Consider the following 27274-nt stretch of genomic DNA (forward strand, 5'->3'; position numbering starts at 1 on the left):
TCCTGTTGATGGACATTCAGTTTCTTCAGTATTTTGCTATTAGAAACAATGTAACTGAATATTCTTGTGTGTGTCCTCATACCTAGTTGTGGCACTGTGATGTCATAGGGTATATGAATCTTCCCCTTTCCTAAATATTGCCAAATTATCCTTCAAAGTTGTTGTACCACTTTGCACTTCCAGTAGCTGGTTATGAGAGTTCCCATTCCTGCACAGTTTTTGTAACATTGATCAGAATTTTTAATACAGTCTAATCTAGTGACTATGAAGTGAGAGTTGATTACCCTAATGACATATGTTTTGGCATGTTTTTATGTGTTCTACTCCATAGTTGTTGTTTTTTCTGTGAAATTCCTGTTCATGTCTTTTGCCATTTTTGTGGGGCTTATTTGCCTTATTGGATCTCTATGAATATATAATGTAATTTGGATTCTAAGCTTTGTCTATTATATATGTTAAATTTTTTTCTGACACTTTGTGATTTATTTTTTTCACCTCTTAACATTGTGTACTTAAATGAAACAAAGATTTTGTTGTTCTTTTAATGTAGCTAAGGTTGTTCATCCTTGCCTGTTTGTATTGTCCTTGATTTCTCTGACTTAAAAAATAATCCTTAAAAATAATAATCCTTAACCCAAGGTCATAAAGATACTATGCTATATTTTCTTCTAAAAGATTTAAAGTTTTGCTTATATTGTTAAGTTTCAGTTCACCTGAAATTTATATTGTGCATATTAAATTGGAAATCCCAATTCATTTTTTCCAAATGACATATCAATGTTCCAAAGATAATTGATATTATCAATTATATCAATTGGATATCAATTATACAATTGAATAGTCCATCCTTGCCCCCACTGATTTTCATTTCCACCTCTGCCATATATCAAGTTCCATATATTCATTAATATTTCTGAGATTACTATTATTTTCCACTGGTCTGTATGTCTATATCTATGTTAACACTGTACTATTTTAATACCTATCGCATTATAATATTGTTTCATATCTGGTAAGACAAGTGTGCCTCACTTCCTCAGAAACACCTTGTTTTGTTTTTTCTTTTGCCTTTTCCTCTTTCACATAATTTTAAAATCAGTTTTCAAGTTCCACCAAAAAGACAGCTGTGCTGGAAATGTATTGGAATTCTTACATATCAATTTGGAAACAATAAATCATGATTCTTAACATGGATAGTTCTAGGCAATTTTTGAACAATGATGATACATTGAGGCAGCCCTTACATCACCCCATTCTCTCATTCCATGTGTTTTGTTGTTGTTACTCCTCACCTGAGGCTATTTTTCATTGATTTTCAGAGAGAGTGGAATGGGAGGGCGGGAGAGAGGAGAGAGAGACAGGGAGAGAGAGACATCAATGTGAGAGAGACACATCAATTGGTTGCCTCCTGCACATACCCCAACCAGGGCCAGTTATCGAGCCTGCAACCAAGGTAAATGCCCTTGACTGGTATCGAACCCAGGACCCCTCAATCGGCAGGCCAATGCTCTGTTCACTGAGCCAAACTGGCTTGGGCCCTCATTCCATGTTTTGATTAGAGCCTCATGTAGCTGGTCTCATCACTTTAAGTAGCATCCCCATTCTTTATCTAATCCTACCCATTTATTATTTCACAATTACCCCTCCTATGTATTTGCTAAAGGACAGTAATTAATCTTAGAAATTAATCTAGATAAATCCATTTAACAATGAAATTCTGCAGCTATAACATTACCCCAAAGGAAAAAAATCTAATTGTGCAGATTTTAAATAATAGAGTCGGCATATACAGGGCGCCCCAAAAAATGTATACCCACTTTTAACCGATTATTAATTCCAATGGATCAAATCTGAAAAGAAAGAAACATCAATTGAGCTATCAGCTGTTAAAGTGTGTATACATTTTTGGACCACCCTGTACTTGGGCAAAATTAATTTTTAGTTTATCTGAAAACAGGACTCATCAGTGAAAGCAGGCAATATAACAGGATGAGTAGTTCTAGCTCCGGAGTCAAAAAGAATGAAGTTTATATCCAATAACTCCCACTCTGTTTTTCAATGTATTTAACATCTTTAAACCTGTTCTTTCATCTATAAAATGGAACTGGCAAAAGTAACAATTTTAATGTATCCTAGGAGTGATGTGAGGCACATGCAAAGCAATTAGCAGATGCTCAATAGTAGCTATTGTTGTTGTTATGAAAAAAATCATAAATCGATACTTGTTGTTTATGGAAGTTAAAAACAATACTTTTCTCCCTGAAATGTATATACTCTATTTTCGATTACAATAGAAATAAAGTTTTTAGGCAGTAAAATAAATATTACTAGGTCTTTAGAATACAGCTTGATGTTAGATTATTATTGCACTATAATTGCTTTATAATGTCAGGAAGCCAGTAGGAAATATATGAATAGATAGAACATGGTTATTTTACTTAGATATAATAAAAATGTGTTATAAATAAAGTACTCTCTTTTTTCTTAGGCAGTTGTATATATTAAAAGATAAATAACATGCTTATGTTGGTCTCAGCTTCTTTTAGTTGATATTATGTTTTCATATGTGAATTAGGGGGAGCTGGAAATGGTATGGCAGGTGTGAGTCATAATGTTTACCTAAGGTTATAAAGAACACTGAAGCAACATCCCAAACATAGTTGTAATACCCATGCCTACCAATCTCATAGCTATATACAGGATCATTGCTTTAGGGATTAGGAAATCTTAATTCAAGATGCAGAAACTGGCTGTCTAAACTTAACTAAATCTGAATCTTTCTGGGTCTCAATATTATCACTGTAAAATGAGTTAGTAAAATAATCACTGAAGACCCCTCTGGCTACACATTTGTATGGTTCTCTACTCTTCTAGAGATCTCAATAGAGATCACATAATCAATGATAAGGAAAAATATATACTTATGATCCCATGCTCTGTGGCCAGAGAGAAATTTTAAAAATCTAAGAAAAAATTCTAATTGCCAGCAAACCCCAAGAAAAAGAAGTGGAGGTAGTGCAGTGGGGAGGTGGGAGGATTAAATTTTATGTTCACAAAGAGCATTAGGTTTAGTTCTGATCTTATAAAGCCGCCAGAGGGGAGGGCAGAGGGGCAGACTGGATGAAAAGAGGTGAAGGGATTAGCCAAAGAACATATATGCATAACCCATTGATACAGAGGACAGTGTGGTGAATGCCAGAGGGAAAGGGGGGTGGGGATTAGATGTAGAAGAGCAAAGGGTGGGGGGAAATGAGGATATCTGTAACAGTGTCAACAATAAAAATAAAGAAAAATAAAGTTAATTCAGACAGAAACATATTAAATATTCATAGAATATTTTCAGGAAAGTTTCAAGGAACTGTAAAGCCCAGGTGATCTGAGTCTTGTAAAAGCCACTTAAAGAATAGGGAAAGGACTTTCCAACTATGATCAAAGTTACGATGTTGAAAGAAAATGAATGTTCCACTTCTTAGGGAAAATGTTGCATCTATAATAAGATCACAGGGATTGGCAAAAGTAGGTTTACAGTTGTTTGTATGAAAAAAGACAAGCAGGTTATGATTGTTACAATAGATTTATGAACTCTGTTTTGAGTACTTACAACTGTAAACCTACTTTTGTCTGCCCTTGTAGTATAATATAACAATAATTTAAATATGTGTGTGGTCATATTTATATAACACTTTACCATTCCAAAAATGCATTGACAGTTAATCTTGTTTAATAACCTAATATAGAGAAGAATAACCTAATATAGAGAAGATAATGTATCTAATCCATATTTTTGTTTTTATTCATCATGAAATATGGTCTTTAAGTTGGGAAGAGATTAACAAACAATGTTAAAAGATGAGAGGCCTAAAATAACAAAGAAATCAACAGATGGTCTGTGAACACATCAAAGCATGTTAATTTCCAAGATTAAAATCATAAAACCTCATAGGTCTAAACCAAGTTAGGGCTCTTGTGTTTGATTATGGAGCGAAAATTATTTGGGCACAAGAAAGGTAAGCAAAGACCAGAGATAGACACGTCAATTTTCAAAAAGATAATAGATGGATTTCCATGAATAAAAACAAATTTATTCCATGAATAAATTTGACATGCTTACCAGAAAATTTCTATAGCAAATAATTAAATATCCAAATTGTAAGTACAGGCATACCAGGGTCTGTTGAAGACTACCACAATAAAGCAAATAACACAATAAAGTGAATATTGCAATAAAGTGAGTCAAATGAATTTTTGGTTTCCCAGTTCATATAGGCATTATGTTCACACTATACTGTAGTCTATTAAATGTGCAATGGCATTATATCTAAAAAACAATGTACATACCTTAACGTAAAATACTTCACTGCTAAAAAGCATCCCAGGCAAAGGGAATAAATGTGCAAAGGTTCAGAGGCAGAAACAATTTTGGTATGTGTGAGGAAGAGAAAGGAGGCCTCTCTGGCAAAAATGAGCAAGAGGACATTGGAGAGGTGGGCAGGCCCTGGTTATGCAGAACTTTATAGACCATCACAAGGATTCTGGATTTTGTGCTCAGAGCCATGGTAAATCACTGAAGAGTGACTTATAAAATATGGACCATACTATTGTAAGATAATCATAATAGGACTATGAGAACCCTTTGTATGATCTGCTTGATCTTTCTGAAAAATCTAAAACTGTTCTAAAAAAAATAAAGCCTACTAATAAAAAAACATGAAACGGGAGGGGGGAATTAAAAAATACTTTGTTGCTAAAAAATGCTAACCATCATCCGAGCCTTTAGTGATTAGTAATATTTTTGCTGGTGGAGGGTCTTCCCTCAATGTTCATGGCTGCTGACTGACCAGGGTGGTGGCTGCTGAAGGCTGGGGTGTCTGTGGCAATTTTTTTAAAAATAAGACAATGAAGTTTGCAGCGTGGATTGACTCTTCCTTTCATGAACAATTTCTCTGGGGCATGTGATGCTGTTTGATGCCATTTTACCCACAGTAGAACTTCCTTCAAAAGTGGAGCCAATCCTCCCAAACCCTGCTGCTGCGTTATCAACTAAGTTAATGTAATATTCTGTATCCTGTGTTATCATTTCAACAACCTTCACCACATATTCACCAGGTGTAGATTCCATCTCAAGAAACTGATTTCTTTGCTTATTCATAAGAAGCAAGTCCTCATCTGGTAAAGTTTTACCAGGAAATTGCAGCAATTCAGTCAGTCTTCAGGATCCACTTCTAATTCTAGTTCTCTTGATATTTCTACCACAGCTGCAGTTATTCCCTCCACTGAAGTCTTGATCCCCTCAAAATAATCCATGATAATTGGTATCAATCCCTGTTAATGTTGATATTTTGGCTTCCTCATGAATAACAAATGTTCTTAACGGTATTTAGAATGGTGAATCTTTTCCAGAAGGTTTTCCATTGATTTTGCTCAGATCCATCAGAGGTATCACTACCTACCTATGGCAGTTATAGCCTTACAATGTGTATTTCTTAAATAATAAGACTTGAAAATAAAAATTACTCTTTGATTTTTCAGCTGCAAAATGGATGTTGGGTTAGCAGGCATGAAAACAACATTAAGCTCATTGTACAACTCCAGCAGAGCTCTTGGGTGGCCAAGTGCATTGTCAATAAGCAGTAATGTTTTGAAAGGAATCTTTTTTCTGAACAGTAGGTCTCAACAGTGGGTTAAAATATTCAGTAAACCATGTTGTAAACAGATGTGCTATCCTCCAGGCTTTGTTGTTACATTTATGGAGCATAGGCAGGGTAGATTTAGCATCACTCTTAAGGGCCCTAGGGTTTTTGGAATGCTAAATGAGCATTGGCTTCAACTTCAAGTCACCAGACCATCCTCTGAAGCTTTGAAGCCAGGCATTGGCTTCTCCTCCCCAGCTATGAAAGTCCTAGTTGGCATCTTCTTCCAATAGAAGACTGTTCCATCTACATTGAAATTGTTTAGTGTAACCACCTTTACTATCTTAGCTAGATCTTCTGGATAACTTGCTGAAGCTTCCACATGAGCACTTGCTGCTTTACCACCTTTCACTTTTATGTTGTGAAGATGGCTTCTTTCCTTCAACCTCATGAACCAACCTCTGGTGGCTTGAAACTTTTCTTCTGCAGCTTCCTTACCTCTCTCAGCCTTCACAGACTTGAAGAGAGTTAGGGCTTCCCTCGGGATTAGGCTTTTGCTTAATGGAATGCGATGGATGTTTTGATCTTCTATTCAGACTACTAAAATTTTCTCCATATCAGCAGCAAGGCTGTTTTTATTTCTTATCATTTGTGCCCCACCGAAGTAGAACTTTTAATTTCCTTCAAGAACTTTTATTTTTTTAATTTATCTTTATTGTTGAAAGTATTACACATATCCCCTTTTGTTCCACCATTCACAACTTGACTGATGCATGAGGCCTAGCTTTCAGTGTATCTTGGTTTTCAACATGCTTTCCACATTAAGCTTAATCATTTCTAGCTTCTGATTTAAAGTGATAGAAGTGCAACTCTTCCTTTCACTTGAACACTTAGAAGCCATTATGGGGTTGTTAATCAACCTGATATAAATACTGCTATGTCTCAGAGAATAAGAAGACCCAAGAAGAGGGAGAGAGACAGGGGAACGGCTGGTGGGTGGAACAATCAGAACACATGATACCCCGAAATATTTATAATAGTAACACGAAGCATAACTGGTCGCAGATCACCAGAACAAATATATTAATAATTTAAAAGTTCGAAGTATTGCAAGAATTACCAAAATGTGACCGACACATGAAGAGAGCAAACGCTGTTGGAAAAATTGTGCCAATAGACTTGCTCAACACAGGGTAGCCACAAACCTTCAATTTGTAAAAAACAACAACATTATCTGGGAAGTGCAATCAAGTGAAGTGTAATAAAACGAGGTATGACTCTATTTAGAAAATAGCAATTACTGGAAATAAGCATGGTTGCACAAAGAACATCATAGCAAACTAAAACAAATATCCATTTGGGATAACACTACTAGATTTGACTAAAAAAGTGAAAGCATTTCACTTTTATCAATACAAGCTTGGTGTATAGACTATTCTTATTTTTAATGTTCCTTACAGTAAAAATTATAAAAGTATTTATGTACCTGTGATACCGACAGCCATTATCTGGAGGTGGACCAAAGTTAAAATAGGGTTACCCAATTCATATTCATGGCACATGTTTGTGTTTCTGGTAACAGTAACAATTTTGTTTAGAGAATAATTCATCCATTTCAACTTTGTGTTTTAACTTGATAATCCATTCAGCAAAATGTGATTTTACTTTTTTTGGATATTAACTTTTGAAGAAAGTTAAAATATATATTAGTCTATTAAACTTTCAACTACAATCTTTAAATCTCCTATGAGTTTATCCAATAAGCCACATGGTTGTAGTCATCAATTTGTAGGTATTCATGCATGAAATATTATTTGTCAGATTAATAAGCTCCAAATCTTTGTGGTCAAATAGAATCAGTTATATGAATAAAAGGACTTTTAGAATCCTATTGCTAAAATGATTATCTCACTTCCAATAAGAGAGCATTAGTGTAATATAAATAGCTAAGTCAGACATCCTATTGGACAGAAACACTAATAAATTTAACTGTATATCTTTTGCAAGCTACTACGTTATGATACTCTTATCTGAAACCAAAGATTTTTGGTATTTGTTTTTAAGATTTACCTTCTCAGATAATTTGAAATTCAAATTGTCTTACCTCAGCTTCCATAAGTTTTGTAAAATTTGACTGTGCTCCTATATAATATGAAATGCCTTGTGATGCACCCTCCAGAGTTGCACCTCGTATTAGCAGGATGAGTAGGACAACATATGGGAAAAGAGCTGTAAAATATACCACCTATCAAGAAAAACAATAGAAAGTTAATGTCATTTCAAAAGTGTTCAATTAAAACTTTAGTTTGGAAAGTTTCCACTGACTTTGTGATATTCACAATATTTTTGTGATCTAATAGCTTGTCTCATCACAACTTAACATTAACTGAATGTGCTAGATATTATACCAGGATTGCAAAGATAGTATCCAGTTATTCCTGTCCCCCACTTTTTAAGGAAATTTCACTGTAGTAGTTACAAACACATAAACATCCATTTTTCTGGATGTTATACAACTTCTCACAGAGAAATTTCATGTTGTTCTCTGAAATTGCCATGATGCTTTCTGAAAGTTTAAAAAATAAAACAATGAAGGGGAAAATATAATGTTTTTCAGAAAGGAATTCTTTGCTGAGAGAGAGAGTTCTGACTCAATTTTAGCAAACTTTAAGAGAATAATTATATAGTTGGTTTTTTATCTCCTCCAATTAGGGTAATCCTGGCATAATTACCCTGTAGAACAAGGATCTAGACATTTGAAACTAAACGTTGCAATATATAAGATGCTTATTTATATAATAGGACAGAAAATTTAAAAATATACTTGCAAGCCTCAGAATACTACATCAGCTAGAAGGGTTTAAGTTTTGAGTAACTACACAACTCTAGTATTAGTTTGTGCTTGCTTTGTTTTATTTTTAACAATAGTAGTGATATTATACAATTTTTAGAACTGGGATGCCTACTTTGAAAGGTTTTCACATATTTGAATGTTCCCATTATAGAAAAGACAAGCATTTGATAATGCTCATCAATGAACTACAATGATATTGGAAAACAGCTCCATCACTAATGCATTTTCCAAATTACCTTTCCAGAAGACTTGATTCCTTTAAATAGTGCTGCACCAACTATGATCCAAGCCAGAAGAAGACAAAGTGCTAAATACCACACAATTGTTCCAGTCTCATCCATTCCACTTGAGCGTTGGAGTGCCACTTTGCTGAAAACACATAAGCCCTTTTATGAGCACAGAACCACCTGTCTTAATAAATTGACTTTTGTCATACATTTTTTCCAGTGGGAAGCTTTATGAGTATTTTATTAACACATCGATGTCATGTGAACCTTTTATTGACATTGGAGGGGCAAAAATAGTTCAATGAAAAGCCAGGCTCTGGCTTAGGTTTAAGTGAAACCAATCCAAAGTTCCAAACCCTGGAATAAAAGATTTACTGATTCCTTAGCTATGATTTTGCCCTAATATTTCAAAGCTCCTTTTATGCAAAAAAAATTAACCTTACATTATATTATTTCATTTTACTGACTACGATATTTGTCTTAAGTTAAAATAACAAATATACCATTTAAAATTGCATTAAATGTTTTCTTATTTATTGTACTTATATGTATCATCAAATCTAAATGGCCTCACTATTTATAACTTTTTCAAAGGCTCTCTATCAAATTCTATGATTTCCACTAGGAACATGAATGGATCTAGGATTTTAATTCTTAGCTTGGTCTTTGGGAACATTTTAAGATCCAAATTTTAAAAGAGTCACAAAAGAGCATTAATATATAGATGGGGAAGAACTCATTACAGCAATAGTCAAAGAAGTTAGGTCAGGGTAAAGGATAGGTGTATATTAAAGAAAATAAAGAGAGAGCATTTCAAATTAATGAAAGTAAATATAACTCAAAATATCTCTTTCTATCATATAGTGACCATTATTAGCAAAATGGATAATAAGGAATCGCAGCCTAAAATAGAAATTTTATCTACAAATTACTTATCACACAACTGTTTATCATTAAAACTTGCTAAATATAGTCTAAAATTTGAATAGTTTTATTCAAATAAAGTCCCTAATTTATAGTTAATAGTGCTAAATAAATCATTACTGACAATGTGTTTTCATTTACATAAGTAATTTATAAACGATAATTTTCGACTATGAGCTAAATTTGCATGTTACTACTGCTCACACAAAATAAGGTAAACATCTGAATCAAATGGAGTAGAATTTGTCCCACTTCCCTTTTCTCTACTTACATGAGTTAAGAAAAGACCCGATTAATATTTTATTGTTATTTATTAAAAAAATTTAGTAACATCTGTTTAAGAAGTGGATCATCTAGGGTACTTACTTCCAATATTGTTCACTGGGAAGCTGTCCTGGCTGATAAACTTCAGTTCCGTTGTCACAGGTAAAATTGTTGAAGTCTACCCAGCTTTTATTCACATGGATGAGTGTCTCCATAGGTGTAGTCACATTACAGTGAGTTACTGAAAATTAAAAAAAAGAATGCACATACAAACACGTACTTAGTTTTAAAAGAGTACTTTCCTGGAAAACAAGTTTTCATGGTAAAATATTTAAAGTACAGTCTAAATTGTTACTTGGTGAAGGTAGGGTAAAAATCATACAAATGGAATAAGATATCCACATTCTGCATCTTAAATCTCCTCAACTACTAAGCTGGGAGTGAGTATGAAAATATTTGCCCTTTTAAACTATGTTTATATTTCTAGTCATAAAAGCTATAAAGTTAACAATAATTTCAGTTGGGATTTAGTGCTCTAAGGGACTCTTAGTATGTGGATTTATTTAACCTATATAGAAAATTACACCTTTAAGTTAAGAAGTATTGTCTTTACCACTTCACCCTCTGGCATACAAAGGCAAATCCCCGTGGTAATAGTCTGCAATATCAATGCTACATTATTCCAAAGATTAGCAACATGTGGCATGGGCAATACTGACTGTCTCTTGAAACACACTACAATGACCATGGATAGTGCTTTTCTCTCTTTATCACTTCCCCATTATCTTTTTTCTCTCCTGCCCATGGCTAAAGCCTGCAAGAACTCTTCTAGTAGCCGTTTAGCCTTACTGGCTGTCCTCAGAAATTAACATTGCATTCATCAATTTTTCTGGTTATACATTCTCTATTCTGTTTTTATCAGTAACCCATGGCTCACTTAAAACTTATCCTAAATTGGTTAGAAAATAATCTAACCCTTTAAGCTTCTTAGAAAATATGAAATAATGAAGCAGAGTTAACAATATTTTTAAAAATAAACAAATGAATTTTACCGATAGGTGATCTGCTACAGTTTTGATCTGCCCAATAAGCACAAGTTTTCCATGGTAGTTCACTTCGAAAAGAAGCAAACATGTAGTAAATACTATAGGCAATTATGACATTGTAATAGATGGTCACAGAAACGGATATCAGGACCATTGTAATTCCCACACCTGAAAAAAAGAACAATTAAAGTTTTTTTAAAAAAGTGAAGTTTCTTTTGCTGGTTCATAAAAAGCTGCATCTCAATTTCCACAAAATCTATTTTAAAATGAGAAGGCTGTTTCAAATAACTTTTTCTTTTGGGGTGGGTAGGGAGGCAATACTATTGTCTGAATAGTTTTCTTCTCAAATTTCAAATTATTTTGATGATTAGCTTTCTGAGACAGTTTTTCAGTTGGTTAGAAAAAAGTTCTAAGATCAGGGCAGAAGACTGTACTAATCCATTAAATTCAGAGAGGAAAAATACATGTCCATAATTCTTACTTATGTAGTCTGTAAAGTCTTGTCAGAGTGGGTACTATTCTTAAAAATAATTAAGAAAGAAAAACAAGTCAAAGCTCAAATTCTATTGACTCGCTAACCAATACTTACATCTTCATCCATAAACCAACATTTTGACAAGTAAAAGATAAAGCCTATGAGTTAATATCCTGAAAGGATAGTGTACACCACTTCTATAGTACATGTGAAGAAAATTCAATGACTCAGTAACAATCTGAATTTAAACTTCTGAAGTTTTTTTAACTCAGTAGTTTCAAAATGTTTAGTATACTAAATGTAACTCCTTTGCTAAAACTAGTTTTTGAGGTAGCTTCCTTAATATTCCAGCAAAATATACTGTTCACATCACTATAAATTTATTTTTGATGTTGCATTGAGGCTTTTACAAATAGTTTTCAGCTGCTAGCACATACCAAAATGAGATATAGCTACAGATAGAAAGGCTGTTTTATGTTTAATAATGTTAATAATAGCTGCTTTGGCTCAGTGGATAGAGTGTCAGCCTGTGAACTGAAGGGTCCCAGGTTCAATTCCTGCCAAGGGCACATTCCCGGGTTGTGGACTCAATCCTCCCCCAGTAGGGGGCGTGCAGGAGGCAGCCAATGAATGATTCTCTCTCAATGATGTTTCTATCTCTCTCTCCCTCTCCCTGCCTCTCTGAAATCAATAAAAATATATTTTTAAAAAACTTTACTAGTGTTTTATTCTATTAAGAGCATCCAAGAAAAAGAAAATTGTGACCTTTCAACTTTTCTGAATGAGGCATTGTAAAAGATATGCAAAAGCAAGAAGGCAAAGACTACCTGAAGTAGAAAAATGCCAGAGCCATGAAATGAATGCATAGCAGGACCATGTGCCAAGAGAATTAAAAGGGTGAAAAATAGGAAAAGAATGACACCCTTACAACCCTCTCTAGTTCTTCCTTACCCCTTCCATATCTGCAGCCTGAGACAAACAGAAATGAAAATTAACATTTGATTTTTAAATTCTAGTGTGTCAATATGCAGAAAATGTATTGGTCTTTGTCTTTAACCTGTCCAAATTTTAAACAGTTTTATTTCTCAGAGTGAAGACAGCTATATGCATGAATAGACCAACAATTATAATAGGAAACACATTTTAATACCAACCTCGAAACAATGGAAGAATATTCCAAACTGAAACTGGACCTAAGCTAGCAAATTGTCCCAGTGAACACTCTAGGAAGAACAATGGTAAACCAGCCAATGCTAGCATAATCGCATAAGGTATCAAGAAGGCACCTAGAAAATGCAAAAAAGAAACAAAGCACTATTATATCCCCAAATTTTGATGGCGATTAACTAGCATAACATTTTGAAAGCATTCTGATACAGTGGAGTCAGATTTCTGAGTTTAGGCCCCAAATTTACTACTTTCTGGGAAAAAGTCCTCGATTCTCTAAGCCTTGGATTCCTCATCTATGAAATGAGGATGCTAGTACAGTAAGTCCTCACTTAACATCCTCAGTAGGTTCTGCGACTTTAAGTGAAATGACATTAATAAAAGCAATTTTAATAAAACTAATTAATAGAACCAAGAGGTAAGTTCCTAGAGCAACTCATCAATATTACAACAAAACTATGTTGAACGAAACGACATTATTTGAGGACTGGCTGTATAAGTAATGTGGTGGTTGTGCTTATTAAAAACAATAGCCCATAAGAAGCAATCCAGAGGAGTTGAATGATCATTATGTTTTAGAGCCAGACCGAATGAGCTGTATATCCTGGTTCCACCATTCACTAGTTATGTGGCCTGAGGTAATTTACCTAACTTCTGAATCGAATGTTCTTCATAAATGGGAAGAATTATGTGTAACAACTCATCAGTGTATGGTGAGGGTTTAGTTACAGAGCCTATGAGAGAACACTTGGCAGAATGGCAGGCGCATAGCATATGTTCGAAGTTAGTTTCCCTCCTTTCTCTTTTAAAAATAAATGGCCTATTTTTAAGAAATAGGGTGCAAATGTTAAATGTGGTTCAGAGGGGAAGTCATTGCAGTTAAGGTCATTATTCTTCAAACAGCTATAAGGGCCTTCATTCAATTTAATAAGAAATTTATTGTTTTGTTAGAAGAGCCTGAACTTTTGAGATGCATTCAGAGTTAGCTTTTAATTTTATGAGGACTAATTATCTCACATGTAATAAATAAAAAAATATCTTTTATTATTTTACTTTTTTTCCTGCCTACTTTTGGGGCATAATATTGCCCATTAGAAGTTTTATCATACTGTGGGTAGAAACAGGGACATAACACTAAACTCATTGATCAAGTATTCTAGAAGTCTAAACAAATTTAATAAGAAAATGTGAGAATCAGTGTATAAAAATGGGCTCCTGGATTATGTACATTTTATTTACCATATTACATTTTTTCCTCATATATTTTTCATATTATGATACTGTAACATCATACCTGAGAATTACATTTTTGCAACCCTCAAACTATATTTTACTAAAAATAATGAGACAATAAACTACTTGTTATTTACAAGTCACTAGTCACTAGAACATATGGACAAATATGCTTTTACAGATGTTGCAATAATCATACCGTCATTATTATGACTAATAGTTTAAGTCCTGTCAATGATATTTATGAAGAAAATGTAATACAAAATATCCCTGTTTACAACAGTAATCAAAGGCTTACTAGCCCAGTGTGAATAGTTTTTTTAGAGGGAGAAAGGGATTATTTTCCCCAGTGTGATATATGGCTTTTCACCCATTATATTTTTCATTATTAATAACAAACATATTGGTAAAGTAATACAGTACAGTAGTACACATTGGTAACACTGCTGGCCTAGACTCTAAGGAAGTATAGTACTTCTTTTTTCATAAACTGCTAAAAAGAATTTATAGATTTAAATGATTCCAGGTTTTAACGTATTTTTAATTCAACTGACCATTTTTTTTAATTTCTTTATTGATTAAGTTATTACTTATGTGTCCTGACCATATTTTTTAAATCGGCTTTGTAATATTTGACAAATTTGAATTTTATGTTCATCTTCTACCCTTGGGCAAAAAGAGAACGAAGCAATTCAGAGAGTTGAGTTCATCTATTACCCAAATGATGTGATCTTTAAAAACTGAGAGTTCATATAATGTATTAATTCTTAGAGAAAATGGTAAATGAGATAATGGCATACAATAAATGATACTATTGTGTTTTGGCTATGTTTGAAAACTCTATTAAACCTAGTTTTATATAGTTCCTGAAAATTTAGGGCAACTACTTGGTCTGTGTATGATGTCAAATCACAGGGAAATTCATATTCTAAAACTGAATACAAGAGGCTGGAAAGGAGCTTGAATGTTTCTTTTCACTACACTGGACCTTAGGCTATAGACACCAAAAAGATTGTGATTTCTGACCCGTTTTCCAGCTCAAAAGTATACCAAACCCATGACTAAATGACATAGGCTCTACCTAGGGGAATTTTTTGCCACACCACACTTAAAGTTTTTATAAACAGAACTTCTTTCTTAAGTCTCTGAAGGTCGGTGTGAACCTTTTAATGCAACCAATTAACAAGGAATATAAGATTGAAATATCGCCACACAATATCCTATTGTACCAAGAAAAATAATTACAGTGGCACAGTTTCACTTGTATCCAATTATGAAATATAAGGGCATGGCACCTCTATACTTCTAAAAGAACCTGTAATTACAAGTGAGTAAAATATGGTGTAAGTGAAAAGTTATTTCAACATTACTAGAGAATTATGCAACTCATTTTGTATCCCTTTGTGTGTTATCTCAGAATTATTTTTCCTTGTTGTTCTAATTGAGTCTTCCTTAGTAATATCTGAGGTATAAACAGTATTATTTTGCAGAAATTAAACACCTTGTCTTGAACTAAATTCTATTGCATTTTAAAAGGATCTTCTACATAATCAATTCAATTAGGGATACATGTAACTGAATATTGCAGCTTCAAATACTAAACCTTTAATTATTTTTTAATCAACTGCTCCCACACCTAAATTTCCAAAACGCATACAAACAATTTACTTAAACTTCTTATTAGAACTAGAAATCACTGTCTTTTGCTAACACTAAAGTCTGAACAGATTATCACAGGAATGTATAAATTAAGAATAGTAAATCACATTTAGAGATTATACAAGATCTCAAATCCAAAACACAGAAGTTGTAAATATACAACTTTTATCATGTTTATATGTGAGGATTTTGTGAAGCTACCTTCCTAACAAGCTAACAATTTACAGTCTAATAATAAATACAATATGCTTGTTTCCTATTCTCCCACTAACCCAAAACATCATATACCTTTCCTCAGTTCTTAAAACATACTTAGAGGCCTTAAAGAACTCCACTTAAAGCTGGATGAGAAAGATATGGGGGCAAGGGGAAATACCTCCGCCATTGTTGTAGGTCAAATATGGGAATCTCCACACATTCCCTAATCCAACTGCATATCCAACCATAGACAGAAGATAATCCGATTTTTTGGACCAGTTGCCACGTATTTGATTCTCATCATTTTCATCAACATGGAAATTCTCAGATGACGCTGTCACTTTCTGGAGAAGGGAAAATATCAACAGCTTGTCTTTCTACTATTAAAAATTCCATAGAAGCATAATTTCACTAATCGAGAGAGAGAAAGAGCCTGAAAACCGTAGAACCTGAGCTAAGGGGAATGCTACCCAAAGTTGAAGAAATTTCTGCTAATGACTGCTTTTACTTTACATTTACCTCTTGAAGTGAAAAAGCTCTGTAGGCAGATATTTGAACTACTTCTCCAGGTGAGATCATCCAAATTTTGGTGGAAAGGTTACATGTGGCGCCCAGTATGAAGGGTAAATAAAAGTGGACAAATAAGTTTGCAAATGGAAAAGTCTTAAAGATGAACTAGGTAAAGCTCAATACTCTTGAGATTGTAGAAGATTTTTGAGAAAGGTCAGCTATAGCTTCCACTAAAAAAAAAGAGAGAAAGAAAGAAAGAAGAAAGAAAGAAAGAAAAAAAGAAAGAAAGAAAGAAAGAAAGAAAGAAAAGAAAAGAAAAGAAAAGAAAAGAAAAGAAAAGAAAAGAAAAGAAAAGAAAAGAAAAAGAAACGAAGGAATGAAAGAAGAAAGAAACTCCTTTTCTCATAGTCTGAGAGTTTTGGATGTGGGGAAGTTTAACTTAACCCCTATCTTGGAGAGTAAAATCAGTGCTTTTCTGAAAGCCATAGGATAATATTCAGAGACAATTTCTCCTGTCCCACCAGGTGGAGCAGCTCTCTCTCCACTTCAGAGGAGAGGAGTTGTCTCCCAACCTGTTAGCTGCTCTGGGCTATGGAGGGTTCCTCAGGTCAGATAAGAACGGAGTATTTTCTCATTTTTCTCTAGCATATGGACACAGTCTGGAGAGAAACAGAAAGCAGGGTTTTCTGGGCACACTCAAAGCAGAGGATGAGGTGCCCCTGTCTTCTAGCTACTGGAGTAAGAGCTGTTTTATTTTTCCTCTACTCTCTGAAGACATCTCAGGCACACTGGACGGCAGTTGAACAGAAATGTGGAAAAGTAATAAACACAGAAAGCAAAAACTGAGACTTGCCTCCCCTTAAAATTTTTCTTCCCAGGCCCTCCGTACCTCTGCAGCTCCCAGAACCCTAATCGTTCCCTCCACTTGAAGAAGCTGGGGCACTTCAAGTTGTCCATTGTTCGCTCACTCCCTCTGCTCGAGCTCCGCCTCGTCTCACAGTCCTGCTGAGCTGGACTGGTGGCAGGTGTACACTCCCAGTTGTTACCTGTCAGAGTGAGCTACCTTGTCCAGGGGTGGGACCATTTATGAAGGGAAGCTCTCTCCTCCCCTCTCCGGAGCGACCTGTCGTGTCAATTACTGGAAGAGACCAACGTGTTTTTCCCCAGGTAAGCTGGCATGTAGCAATCCCCTGCCCAGCCCCAGGAAAAGGGCTGGGCTGGGAGAGAGCAGAGCAGCCCCAGCGAGAGGACTGACAGCCTTTGACTCAGAGCCCAGCAGGTGCCTTCGCAATCTCACCTGCTTTCCCAGGTTCCCAGCTCCCCCCTAGCCTCCGGTTTTATTCTAGTCTCTGTCCTGGGACCAAGTGCTGATCTCCACTGGTCTGTGGGGCCCATTCTGTTCCCCAAGATTTTAATGAATAGACCATACTACCCTCAGCCCTGGGGTTTCCCAAAAATTTGCCCTCACTAGAAAGCACTTGATCCCCTGAGGCAAACGCTGCTCCCAGAAGAAAAGTTCCTGAGTTAGGAACCTTGAAAAGCAGCCAATTTAGATACTATTACTCAGCTGGCTCTGACTGAAAAGAGCAAATTTGAGCCTATGTCTCAGGCACCTTTCTCAGCCTTCAGGAGGCATTGCCCTTTACAGGGATTGCTTTGTGTAGTACTTCAAAGACGTCAAACAAAAACAAATTATTGAGCAGTTTTATGGGAAATTCTAACCCTAACAAAAGACTCCCCTTTGTAAGAAAAGTAAGGCCTAGAAAGTAAACTAGAAGGAAGCATCGTAACTTGGTTGGGGAGGAAAGAATTATTTTATGCTGTTTACCAATGTAACACCTCTTAATAAGAAAACTCAAAAAATTTAAATGACATTTTCCTAGGTAAAAGATTATGGCAATCTCTGAAACAGTACAAATCGGGCACACAGAGATACCAGCAGAGAGCCAAAGTCTGTATCCTATGTGGAGCGCCTTTGTTCTCCACTGACTGCAATAGAAATATGCCCTGGGGAATCTGGGCAGGTAAGGAGGCAGAGGAAAGCCTATAAGGGAAGTGGGAAGGCAGTAAGGAGAAAATATCAAGATATTTCATCTAAATTGATCTTGAACATAGACAGGTTGGTGAGTGAGTGTGTGTGTGTGTGTGTGTGTGTGTGTGTGTGTGTGTGTGTGTGTTTCTATTAGTATGAAATACTACTGACGCGATCTAAAAGCTAAGATAAGGGAATTATAGCCTATCTTTGACATAGAAAAGAGGAGAGGAAGAGAGACTTATACACCTCTTTATAAAAGAGTAAGCTGAAAAGCAAATCTAATAGCATTTACCAAACTATCAAAGTCCTGTATCAAGTTCTGTTTCCATGGGGCACTGCAAACAGATGGTAACCATGGGAAGAGGAAGAGAATAGGAATCTTAAGGGTAGATAGAGTATGGGGATAGCAAGGCAATGGTTGTTGGCAGAGGAAAACCACCAGCTATTTTCCTTGCCTATTACACAGTAGAAAAATTTCTACTAGCCATGAGAGTTTAGAGCATCAAGGACATAACATTAAGGTAGAACTTATTTTAGAGAATGTGCTGTTGTTTACTTATTTGTTTTAGGGGATATTGTTCCCATTGCCCTGCGTGGCTTTTCATGATATGGCCCCTGTGTACCGTTTTAGTGTCATCTTGTGCCATTCTTTGCCTCAAACTCTTGAGCTTCTGTGTCCTTTCCTAGGTATGCACATACTATTTCTACTTCTGGAAATTCCTGCCCTCCTCATTTGGCTAACAACTACTCATCCTTTAAGATTCTGCTTAGGTGTCACCTCCTCCAGGGCTTTCCACAGTGGTTGTACCTCCATTACTGCAGACTGTGTTTAGATGCCTCTCCTCTGTAATCCTAGGCTACCCAACACATATTGTACATTATGTGAGACTATTTGTTTAGTCCTCAGGACTTCAAGTTCTCTGAGGGTTGCACAACTGTTCTTTATCATTCCTGTATTCCCAACACCAGGCACAAAACCTTATACAGAGCAGGCACTCAGCAAATACTTATTAGAAAATTTTACTCAGAAGAGCCATTGAATTACTTTGTGCTCAAAAAAGAGAAAGGGCAACTGGTCTAGAATGCATCTCCAAGAGGTCATAAAACACCAAAAGTATGTTTTCTCTTCTTTAAGTTAATGTGACTCATTAACTGAGAGACAATTGTGTTTGTGATTTTTTTATTTATTTTGGGACTTGAAAAAGATAGAACTTGAGTGGGCACAGGAAAGAGGGAACTACATAAACTCAGTCACAAGAGCATGGATGAGCATGGTGTGGAAGAACATGGGGAGACTGTTAATTATTGGAGTACTAAGAAACATTTCAGAGAGAAAGTGTGGCCATTCATGTGCTTTGAAATCTAGACCTAAGTCATGAGCTGATATTCAATAGTAAAGTAATTGTTAATTTGGGGATGTCACAAAGTATACTCTAGTTGTGGGGGAAAAAACTTCAAAATTATAATTAATGACCTCGATGCACTGAGTTGTGCAATGCTGGACTTTTAACTATGGGCTATCTCTTCCTTCCAGGACACACATACCACAGCCATGAATCTGCTCAGTTAAAAAAAGAACTTTGACAGCAAGTTAAAGGTTTATTCATAATTGTGATTTTGTCCAGGAAAAAAATGTTAAAATAAAAATGGATTCAATAGTTATAGTCCACACTCTTCTACTAAGATTAAATTTATGTCATTGTCCATGAAAATTCCTTCAATTTTGATTTTAGTCACTAAAATTAAAGCAGGCTCATTACCTAAAGATTTTTTTCTAGCTATTTGGATGTGAAAATTTTGCACAAATTTTTTCTAACCTTATCCTGAAAGAACCCTACTAAAATAGCCCTTTAAAGTTTATAATTTCAGACATTAACCACTTTATTAAAATATCAGACTCCACCCATAATCAAAACACTGATACATTATTTCTTTAAAATTGTCTTCAATTCTAGGTAACAAGACTTACTTAGGAAAGACAATCATGTAGATTTCCTTTCTGGCAGCCAAGGAGGAAATGATTTTCTAGCTGCAGCAGCTAGTGGATGGGCTGAGGAAACGTACACTATTTTCTTAGAGAATACTAAAGGAGAATATATGCCAGAGAACCTTAAAAGAAAACCATAGCTACTAGTGAATACTTTCGTACTTTCTAAATAGGAAAAGTGAATCTGTTCAATTTCATTATTACTTTTTACATTTGCTGTAGCATACCATACAGCTTTTTTTTTTAAAGTATTGAGTGTACAAATCATAGGTGTACCACTTAATAAATTTTCACAAATATGATACTCACATGCATCTACCATCAAGTTCAAGAAACAACAGTATCAGGACCTCAGAAGACCCCTCCTTACCCTCCTAAAGGCTAACCACTATCTTGAATTTTAACATAATAAATTAGTTTTGCAAGTTTTCTTAACTTTTTATATGGAATATTATGGCATGTACACTTTACATCTGAGCTCTTTTGGCTCAACAATATTTTGGAGATCCAATCATATTATAACATAGACCTGTAATTTGTCTATTTTTATATTATATGATATTCCAATATATGACTATACCACAATTGATTTGTTTTACTGATGGACATTTGGACTGTTTCCAGATTGGGGCTATTTTGAAGAGTATGGCTATGAACTTTGTTGTAACATATCTTCTGTGTATATTCCTTTTAGGCGTAGATCTAAAGTGGACTTTCTGGATTATGGTAGATGTTGCCAAACAGGTTTCCAAAGTGATTCCAATTTACATTCCTACTCACACTACTACATAGATTTTTAAAGGCCATGTGGAATGGAATGGGCTGTGGGGAAAAAAAGGAAGATGGAAGGAAGGAGATTCTTGATGGGAAAAGGGAAGATATAGTTGTTTATTGAGCCAGGCACTGTGTTAAGCGCTATACATTTATGATTTCATTTAATTCTCATAGAACTCCATTTGAGGTAGGAACTATTATAATCCCCATTTTACAAATGAAGAGAGAGAGGTTCTGAGAAGTTAAGTTACTTGCTCAAAGTTATACCACTAGTAAGTGACAGATCTGATATTTGAACCCAGACTATCTGACTAAAGTTTATGCTCTCAAACCACTTTACTATACAAACATGAAGACAGGATGTTTAAAAATGCTTTTTCTGCAGCATTTTTGCTGCATGAGCCTTGGTGTGTCCATCAGCATTAATGATGACATGAAATAATTAAGCATCATTTGACCCTCCCTATCCAAAAGAACAGTACACATAGATGAAACTCTGTTTAACCTCTTCTTCAGTAATATTGAATAAGCTGATCTGTATTTCCTCCTTGAAGAAGTTACAACTCAGACAGCATTTGGTGCTTCCTTCGCAGCTGAGTCTCACATAGTTAATTTGCAAGGGTCACTCACCATTGAGAGATTTAGACTCAACTGATTCATACTGAAGACATTCAGTACTGGGTGTTCAGAGGGCTGAATTTTAGTACTTACAGCTAAGAAACAAAGGTAGACACATATTTTTCTCTGGGGTGTAACAAACACATGAGATTTGGAGCCTACTGAAGGTTTAGATACTTCACTAAATAACCACCATGTAATGCAGCTTTCCCTCCCCCTTTTTTGGAGTATCTTTAACCAAACGAATCTTTTATATAAGAGATATCAGAATCACTTTAGGTAATGGAGCTAATGTGGATTTTTTAAAATAAATTTAAAAAATTCTCTCCCAAGACAGATAAGGGCTTTCTTTGGTACATCAATACTAATTCTATTACCTTGAAACCTTGATTATGGAGCCAGTAGGGGTACTCTTTAAATTGTTAGCAACAATGAATAAACATTTTAATTTGAACTAGTTGTCTGCTACTATTGTAATGATGCATTAAAGGAGAGAAATATTTAGTCTTCACCTTTGATGCATTTGTATTTCTCCTTTTAAAATCATTGTTGTAAGGCATGCTTACTGCCAGTTTGCATTTTGTATCAGAACTATGTGCTCCAGCTCTTCAGAGATTCAGTGCCTAATTTTTTGCTTTCTCACCTAAGGAAATTATTTACTTCATACGATCAATAGAATAATTGTTCTTGTTATCTTTTTAAATAAAAGCAAGCATTAAAAGATTATTTCATTATGGAACCTAATTGAAATCCAACTACTAGAGACCTTTTAGAAGATAAAATAAATTAAAGAATATGTTAATATTGTCTATGTTTATGTGTAGAAATTTTCAATATCTTATTCTAATTAATAAAGGTCAAATTGGGAGTTGTCATTACTACATATTCTAGAGAACTGGAAAAAGAATTGCCAAGGAAAACAAACAATCATGTGTATAAAGCAGCAATTTTCAACCTTTTTCATGTCATGGTGCACATAAACTACTAAAATTTTGCAGCACACCAATAAATATATTTTTTACCAATCTGACAAAAAAATAGATATAATTTTAATTCACTTGCACCAGAAAGCTATTGTTTTGTTGGCTGTTTTCTTTTTCTTTTTCTTTTCTTTTCTTTTCTTTTTTTTTCAATCTAAGGGAAAAGAGGTCAGTGCCCCTGACTTAATAGTCAGGTAGTGCATGTTTTAAATATTCTTGGGTCACATCAGTTGAAAATCGCTGATATAAAGTATAACATTTATTTTTTCTTGCTTGGCTGACATCCTTTAATATACAAGTTATGTTCATAGAATGTCTAATATGTGAGTAAAATAATGATTTCTTTCCTCCTTCACCATGTACAGCGATGTTTTAGCTTCCTTTGCTTAAACTGACTTCTAGAAGGAAGGCTATCTGATTTGTTTGTTTCATTACTGTCAAACAATACTGTCACTAAGAGCAATACTGTTACTTCCTCTAACAATAATGATAACCACCACAACAGTAATAGCATCAGCTACCCTTTGTTTGACTAGCTGCCATATGACATGTACTTTATAAATGTTATTTTCAATCCTCACAACTCCCCCAAATCGGTATACTATTATTCTCTCCATTTTTACAGATGAATAAATAGGCACAGAGAAGTGAAATGATTTGTCCAAGGTCATCGGGCTGGAAAATGCAGGGGCTGATACTCAAACACAATTCTATTAGAACCTGAGCTTTTCCCGGTAGTCATACTATGGAGCTTCTCCTTCCCATCTTAGCCTTTGTTGATTATTCTATAAGTTCATTCCCTCTTCTCAGCATTCCTCCTTTTTGTTGTTTACTTCTATTTCTCCTTCCTTTCACCCATATCATGCCTAACCCAGTCTGTCTTATCAAACTGTTTTACCTTTCTTGGCAGTCTCCCCTCCATCTGTCCCTCCTTCTCAGTCAGTCCCCTCTTAAAATATAAACCAAGGATAATTAGTACTCATCACCAGCCTGAAATGATAACACCTTAACATCTGCCAGATATCTCACTTTTCCAAGGTAGAAATCACTTAGGGATACTACTGAAGAGAGGAGGACTGATTCAGTGTACAAATCAATTGAATCAGTTACATGGACTTCCTAGAATCAGAGATCAGTTTATGAAACCAGTACCAAGATCTCTACCAACACCCATGGTCAGGAGGGCTTATAAATAAAAAAAGTCCAGGTCTATTATCAGTATTCGTATAGTTGTTAACACAGTGGAGTGCTGCAACCAGTCACTGGTAGTTAAGATTTTAGGCTTCCCATTACCCTGTGTTTTGGGGATACTATTGTTTTCAGGCTTAAGAGTGGTGATACACCCGTCTTGTAATTACATAACACTCGCTAATGCCTCCGTGTGCATTTACAGGCTGATTCATTTGTTTAGATCTTTTGTGTCTAGAAATAATGAGAGCTATATAATTAAGACTTACTGGGAAATATTATTTTTAGATGAATGAAAAATTATAACACAACCTCTTACATAATACCTTTCCATTAAATCATTTTACCAATTTGAATTGCTCATTCCAATGAGGTGTACCAAGTGAAATAAGTGCAATGCGTATTAGTCTCATTTTTCTAAATAACTAAGAGAAAAACACTCATACTGCTGTTTCATGACTTCATCATGAAAAAAATATCTGTGGAGCTAGAAAACAGCAACATTTCCTGATATAGGTATTAATTTCTATTACCTATTCTAAGATGTCCAGTTTACTGAATCATAGTGGATATGCATGGAACTTCTTTCTAACTACTGCTTTTAACCATGGTGTGCTAAATCTCCATTTTCTGAACCTTAAAAATACCTCAGGAGTAAAACTAACACTATTTGCATGACATGACATTATATACACAAAACCATAAGCACTCCTCAACCCAAAATTGTTAGAACTATTGAACAAATTCATTAATTTGCAGAATACAAAATCAAGATACAAAAATGTGTTGTATTTCTATACACGACAATGAAACAACAACTCACACCTGTTAGAATGGCTACTATCAAAAGGATAAGAAGTAATAATTGTTGACAAGAATGTGGAGAAAAAGGGAACATTTGTCCACTGTTTGTGGGAATGTAAATTGGTGCAGCCACTATGTAAAACAGTATAAAGTTTCTTCAAAAAGTTACGAATATAACTACCAAAAGACCCAGCAATTCCACTTCTGGGTATTTATGTGAAGAAAACAAAAACACTAATTTGAAAGAATATATGCATCCCCTATTTTTATTGCAGTGTTATTTACAATATTCAAGACATGGAAACAACCTATGTGTTCATTGATGGATGAATGGATAATGAAGATGTGGGATACATATACAATTCAGACATAAAAAATAATGAAATCTTGCCATTTGCAACAGCATGGATGGACTTTAAGGGTATTATGTTAAGTGAAATAAGTCAAACAGAGAAAAAAATGCCATATGATTTCACTTATATGTGGAATCTAAAAAATAACAACAAAAATAAAATGCTCATAGATTCAGAGTACAGACTGGTAGTTACCAAAGGCAAGGGGGTGTCGTAGGTATAATGGGAGAAGGGGGCCAGAGATGTGAACATTCAATTATAAAATGTATAGTCATGGGAATGTAATGTACAGAATGGCGACTATAGTTAATAATATTGTATTGTATATTTGGTGGGTTTTGTTTTGTTTTGTTTTGTTATTGATTCCAGAGAGGAAAGGAGAGAGAGTGAGAGATAGAAACATCAATGCTGAGAATCATTGATTGGCTGCCTCCTGCACACCCCCACTGGGGATTGAGCCACAACCCAGGCAGTGTCCTGACCTGGAATCAAACCATGACCTCTCAGCTCATAGGTCAAAGCTCAACCACTGAGCTATGAGCCAAGTATTGTATATTTGAAAGTGGCTAAGAGAGTAGATCTTAAGGTTTTCATCACATACACAAAAATTTTGTGACCATGGTGACAGATGTTAACTAGTCTTATTGCCATGATCATTTCACAATATATACAAATACGTTGTACACCTGAAATTAATATCGTGTTATATGTCAATTATTCCTCAACTTAAAAAAAAATAAAATAAACACATGAGGAAAACAAAACAATACCTCAGGCATATCCCGTAGCTTTTTGGTCACTTGTAGGTATTAAAAAGTCCAAACTAGTCCAACCCATTTTAAAACTTGAATTCATTGCCTGTTTACTATTTATCTTCTCTCTCCCTCCAGTAACAGCCAGACTTCAGCTCAAGGAACTTGGAGTGGTGAGGTAATAAATTGTTCTCTTTCATTCCTCCCCTCTCTTTCAGAGTCCCTTTCTCCTTTGCAGGGTTGGGGATGGGAAGAGCTCCAGTTCTAATCGGCCTTCCGCTGTCACTGCTTCCCTGCCTATGAATTACTGGTAATCAATGCCTTCTACAAGGCAGGTATCCAAGTCAGGAAGGCGTGTGAAGTCGTCTGGAACTGTATGTGCACGTGGCTCCTCTTCTTACTATTCTCTGACATACAGTTGCAACCTCCTCCAAACCGGCCTCACTAGTATACCTCAGAGCCTCTGACTACAGAGAACACCTCCATCACCTGGAAGCCCTTGGATAGCATACTGGCAAGAAGACTCAAGCCTGGCTATCTTTGGTGGCATCCATTTGACCAATGGAAAACACACATTCTTTGTCAAATTGGAAGTTCAAGCTGTCCCATTGATATCTCCTTTCTTTGCCTTGCCATCTCTCTTCTATTAAGTTTTCCTGCTACCAAAAAGTCATAGGGTACAAATCAGATGGTCCATTATATAAGCAAAGGTTAAAACAAAAAAAAATGGCATTACAGTGTCCTTTTATGCCCAGCCCTGCAATTTCTGGCAAGCAGTTATCTTAGAGTCCTCTCCACCTGTACTTGGTGTTGGAGCATTTCTCCTTTTCCCCTTTAAGAAAAAAAAAATAGAAAACTATAACACTTTATACTTTACACATATAACATTTCATACTTCACACATATAACTTCTCATCTGATCCTCCTAACAACACTATGAAATAGGTGGCAATTGTATCATTTTGAGGAAACTTATTCCCAGGCCCATGCTCTTTGCTGGAGCCCCACTCAAACACTGACTTCAGAGGTTCTGCCTTATACATGCAACTAGACTGACATGAAAACCTTTGGGACCTCTGTAATAAAATCTTCTTGGAAAGGGTTGGTCCAAGACAAAGAAGCCTTATTTAGAATCTCATTCTACTGTATTAAAGCAAGGTTCTGTGGGGGGGAAAGAGGCTACTTGGCACATAAGCACACTAAGTTCTATGGAGAAGCTTTTTAAGGAGGGTATTAGAAAATTGGGTAAGACAATAAATAATCAAGTGCTAAATTGTGAGTACAGATTTAAGTGCTCAGATAATTAGAATAGCTAGGGAAAGTTTCACAGAGGACATAGGATAAGCCTTGAAACAATTAGGACTTCTGGGACAAGTTAACTGTAATCAGGCAAGAATGAGCAGAAAACAATGATACAGTTCTGACTAGAGCAAAAGATTTTGTGTTGGAAAGGGGCTGTAGAAGAAATGGTTGGCTTATTGCAGATTACCAGTCTACAAGATTCATGGACAAGGGACCTTGTCTTGTTCAACAGTGTATGCTCAGTGTCTTGAAGGAGGCCTGGAGCATAGCAGGCTCAATAAATATTTGTTGCTT

At 35.3% G+C, this 27274-nt stretch overlaps 1 protein-coding gene across 1 annotated transcript in view; it reads right to left on the reverse strand.

Annotated features, from left to right (window-relative positions):
* SLC6A14 (solute carrier family 6 (amino acid transporter), member 14) overlaps positions 1–27274 on the reverse strand; it is a 50199-nt gene that overhangs the window by 8732 nt on the left and 14193 nt on the right. Inside the window, exons 2-7 of the mRNA XM_006752642.2 lie at positions 15856–16021; positions 12575–12706; positions 10952–11113; positions 10002–10140; positions 8721–8853; positions 7735–7875 (exon numbers count right to left, since the gene is read on the reverse strand). Coding sequence (XP_006752705.1) covers positions 7735–7875; positions 8721–8853; positions 10002–10140; positions 10952–11113; positions 12575–12706; positions 15856–16021 — 873 coding nt within the window. The remainder of the gene's footprint in view (positions 1–7734; positions 7876–8720; positions 8854–10001; positions 10141–10951; positions 11114–12574; positions 12707–15855; positions 16022–27274) is intronic.

This window comes from Myotis davidii, unplaced genomic scaffold (genome assembly GCF_000327345.1).
Source record: "Myotis davidii unplaced genomic scaffold, ASM32734v1 scaffold1270, whole genome shotgun sequence".
In the NCBI taxonomy this organism is placed as follows: domain Eukaryota; kingdom Metazoa; phylum Chordata; class Mammalia; order Chiroptera; family Vespertilionidae; genus Myotis; species Myotis davidii.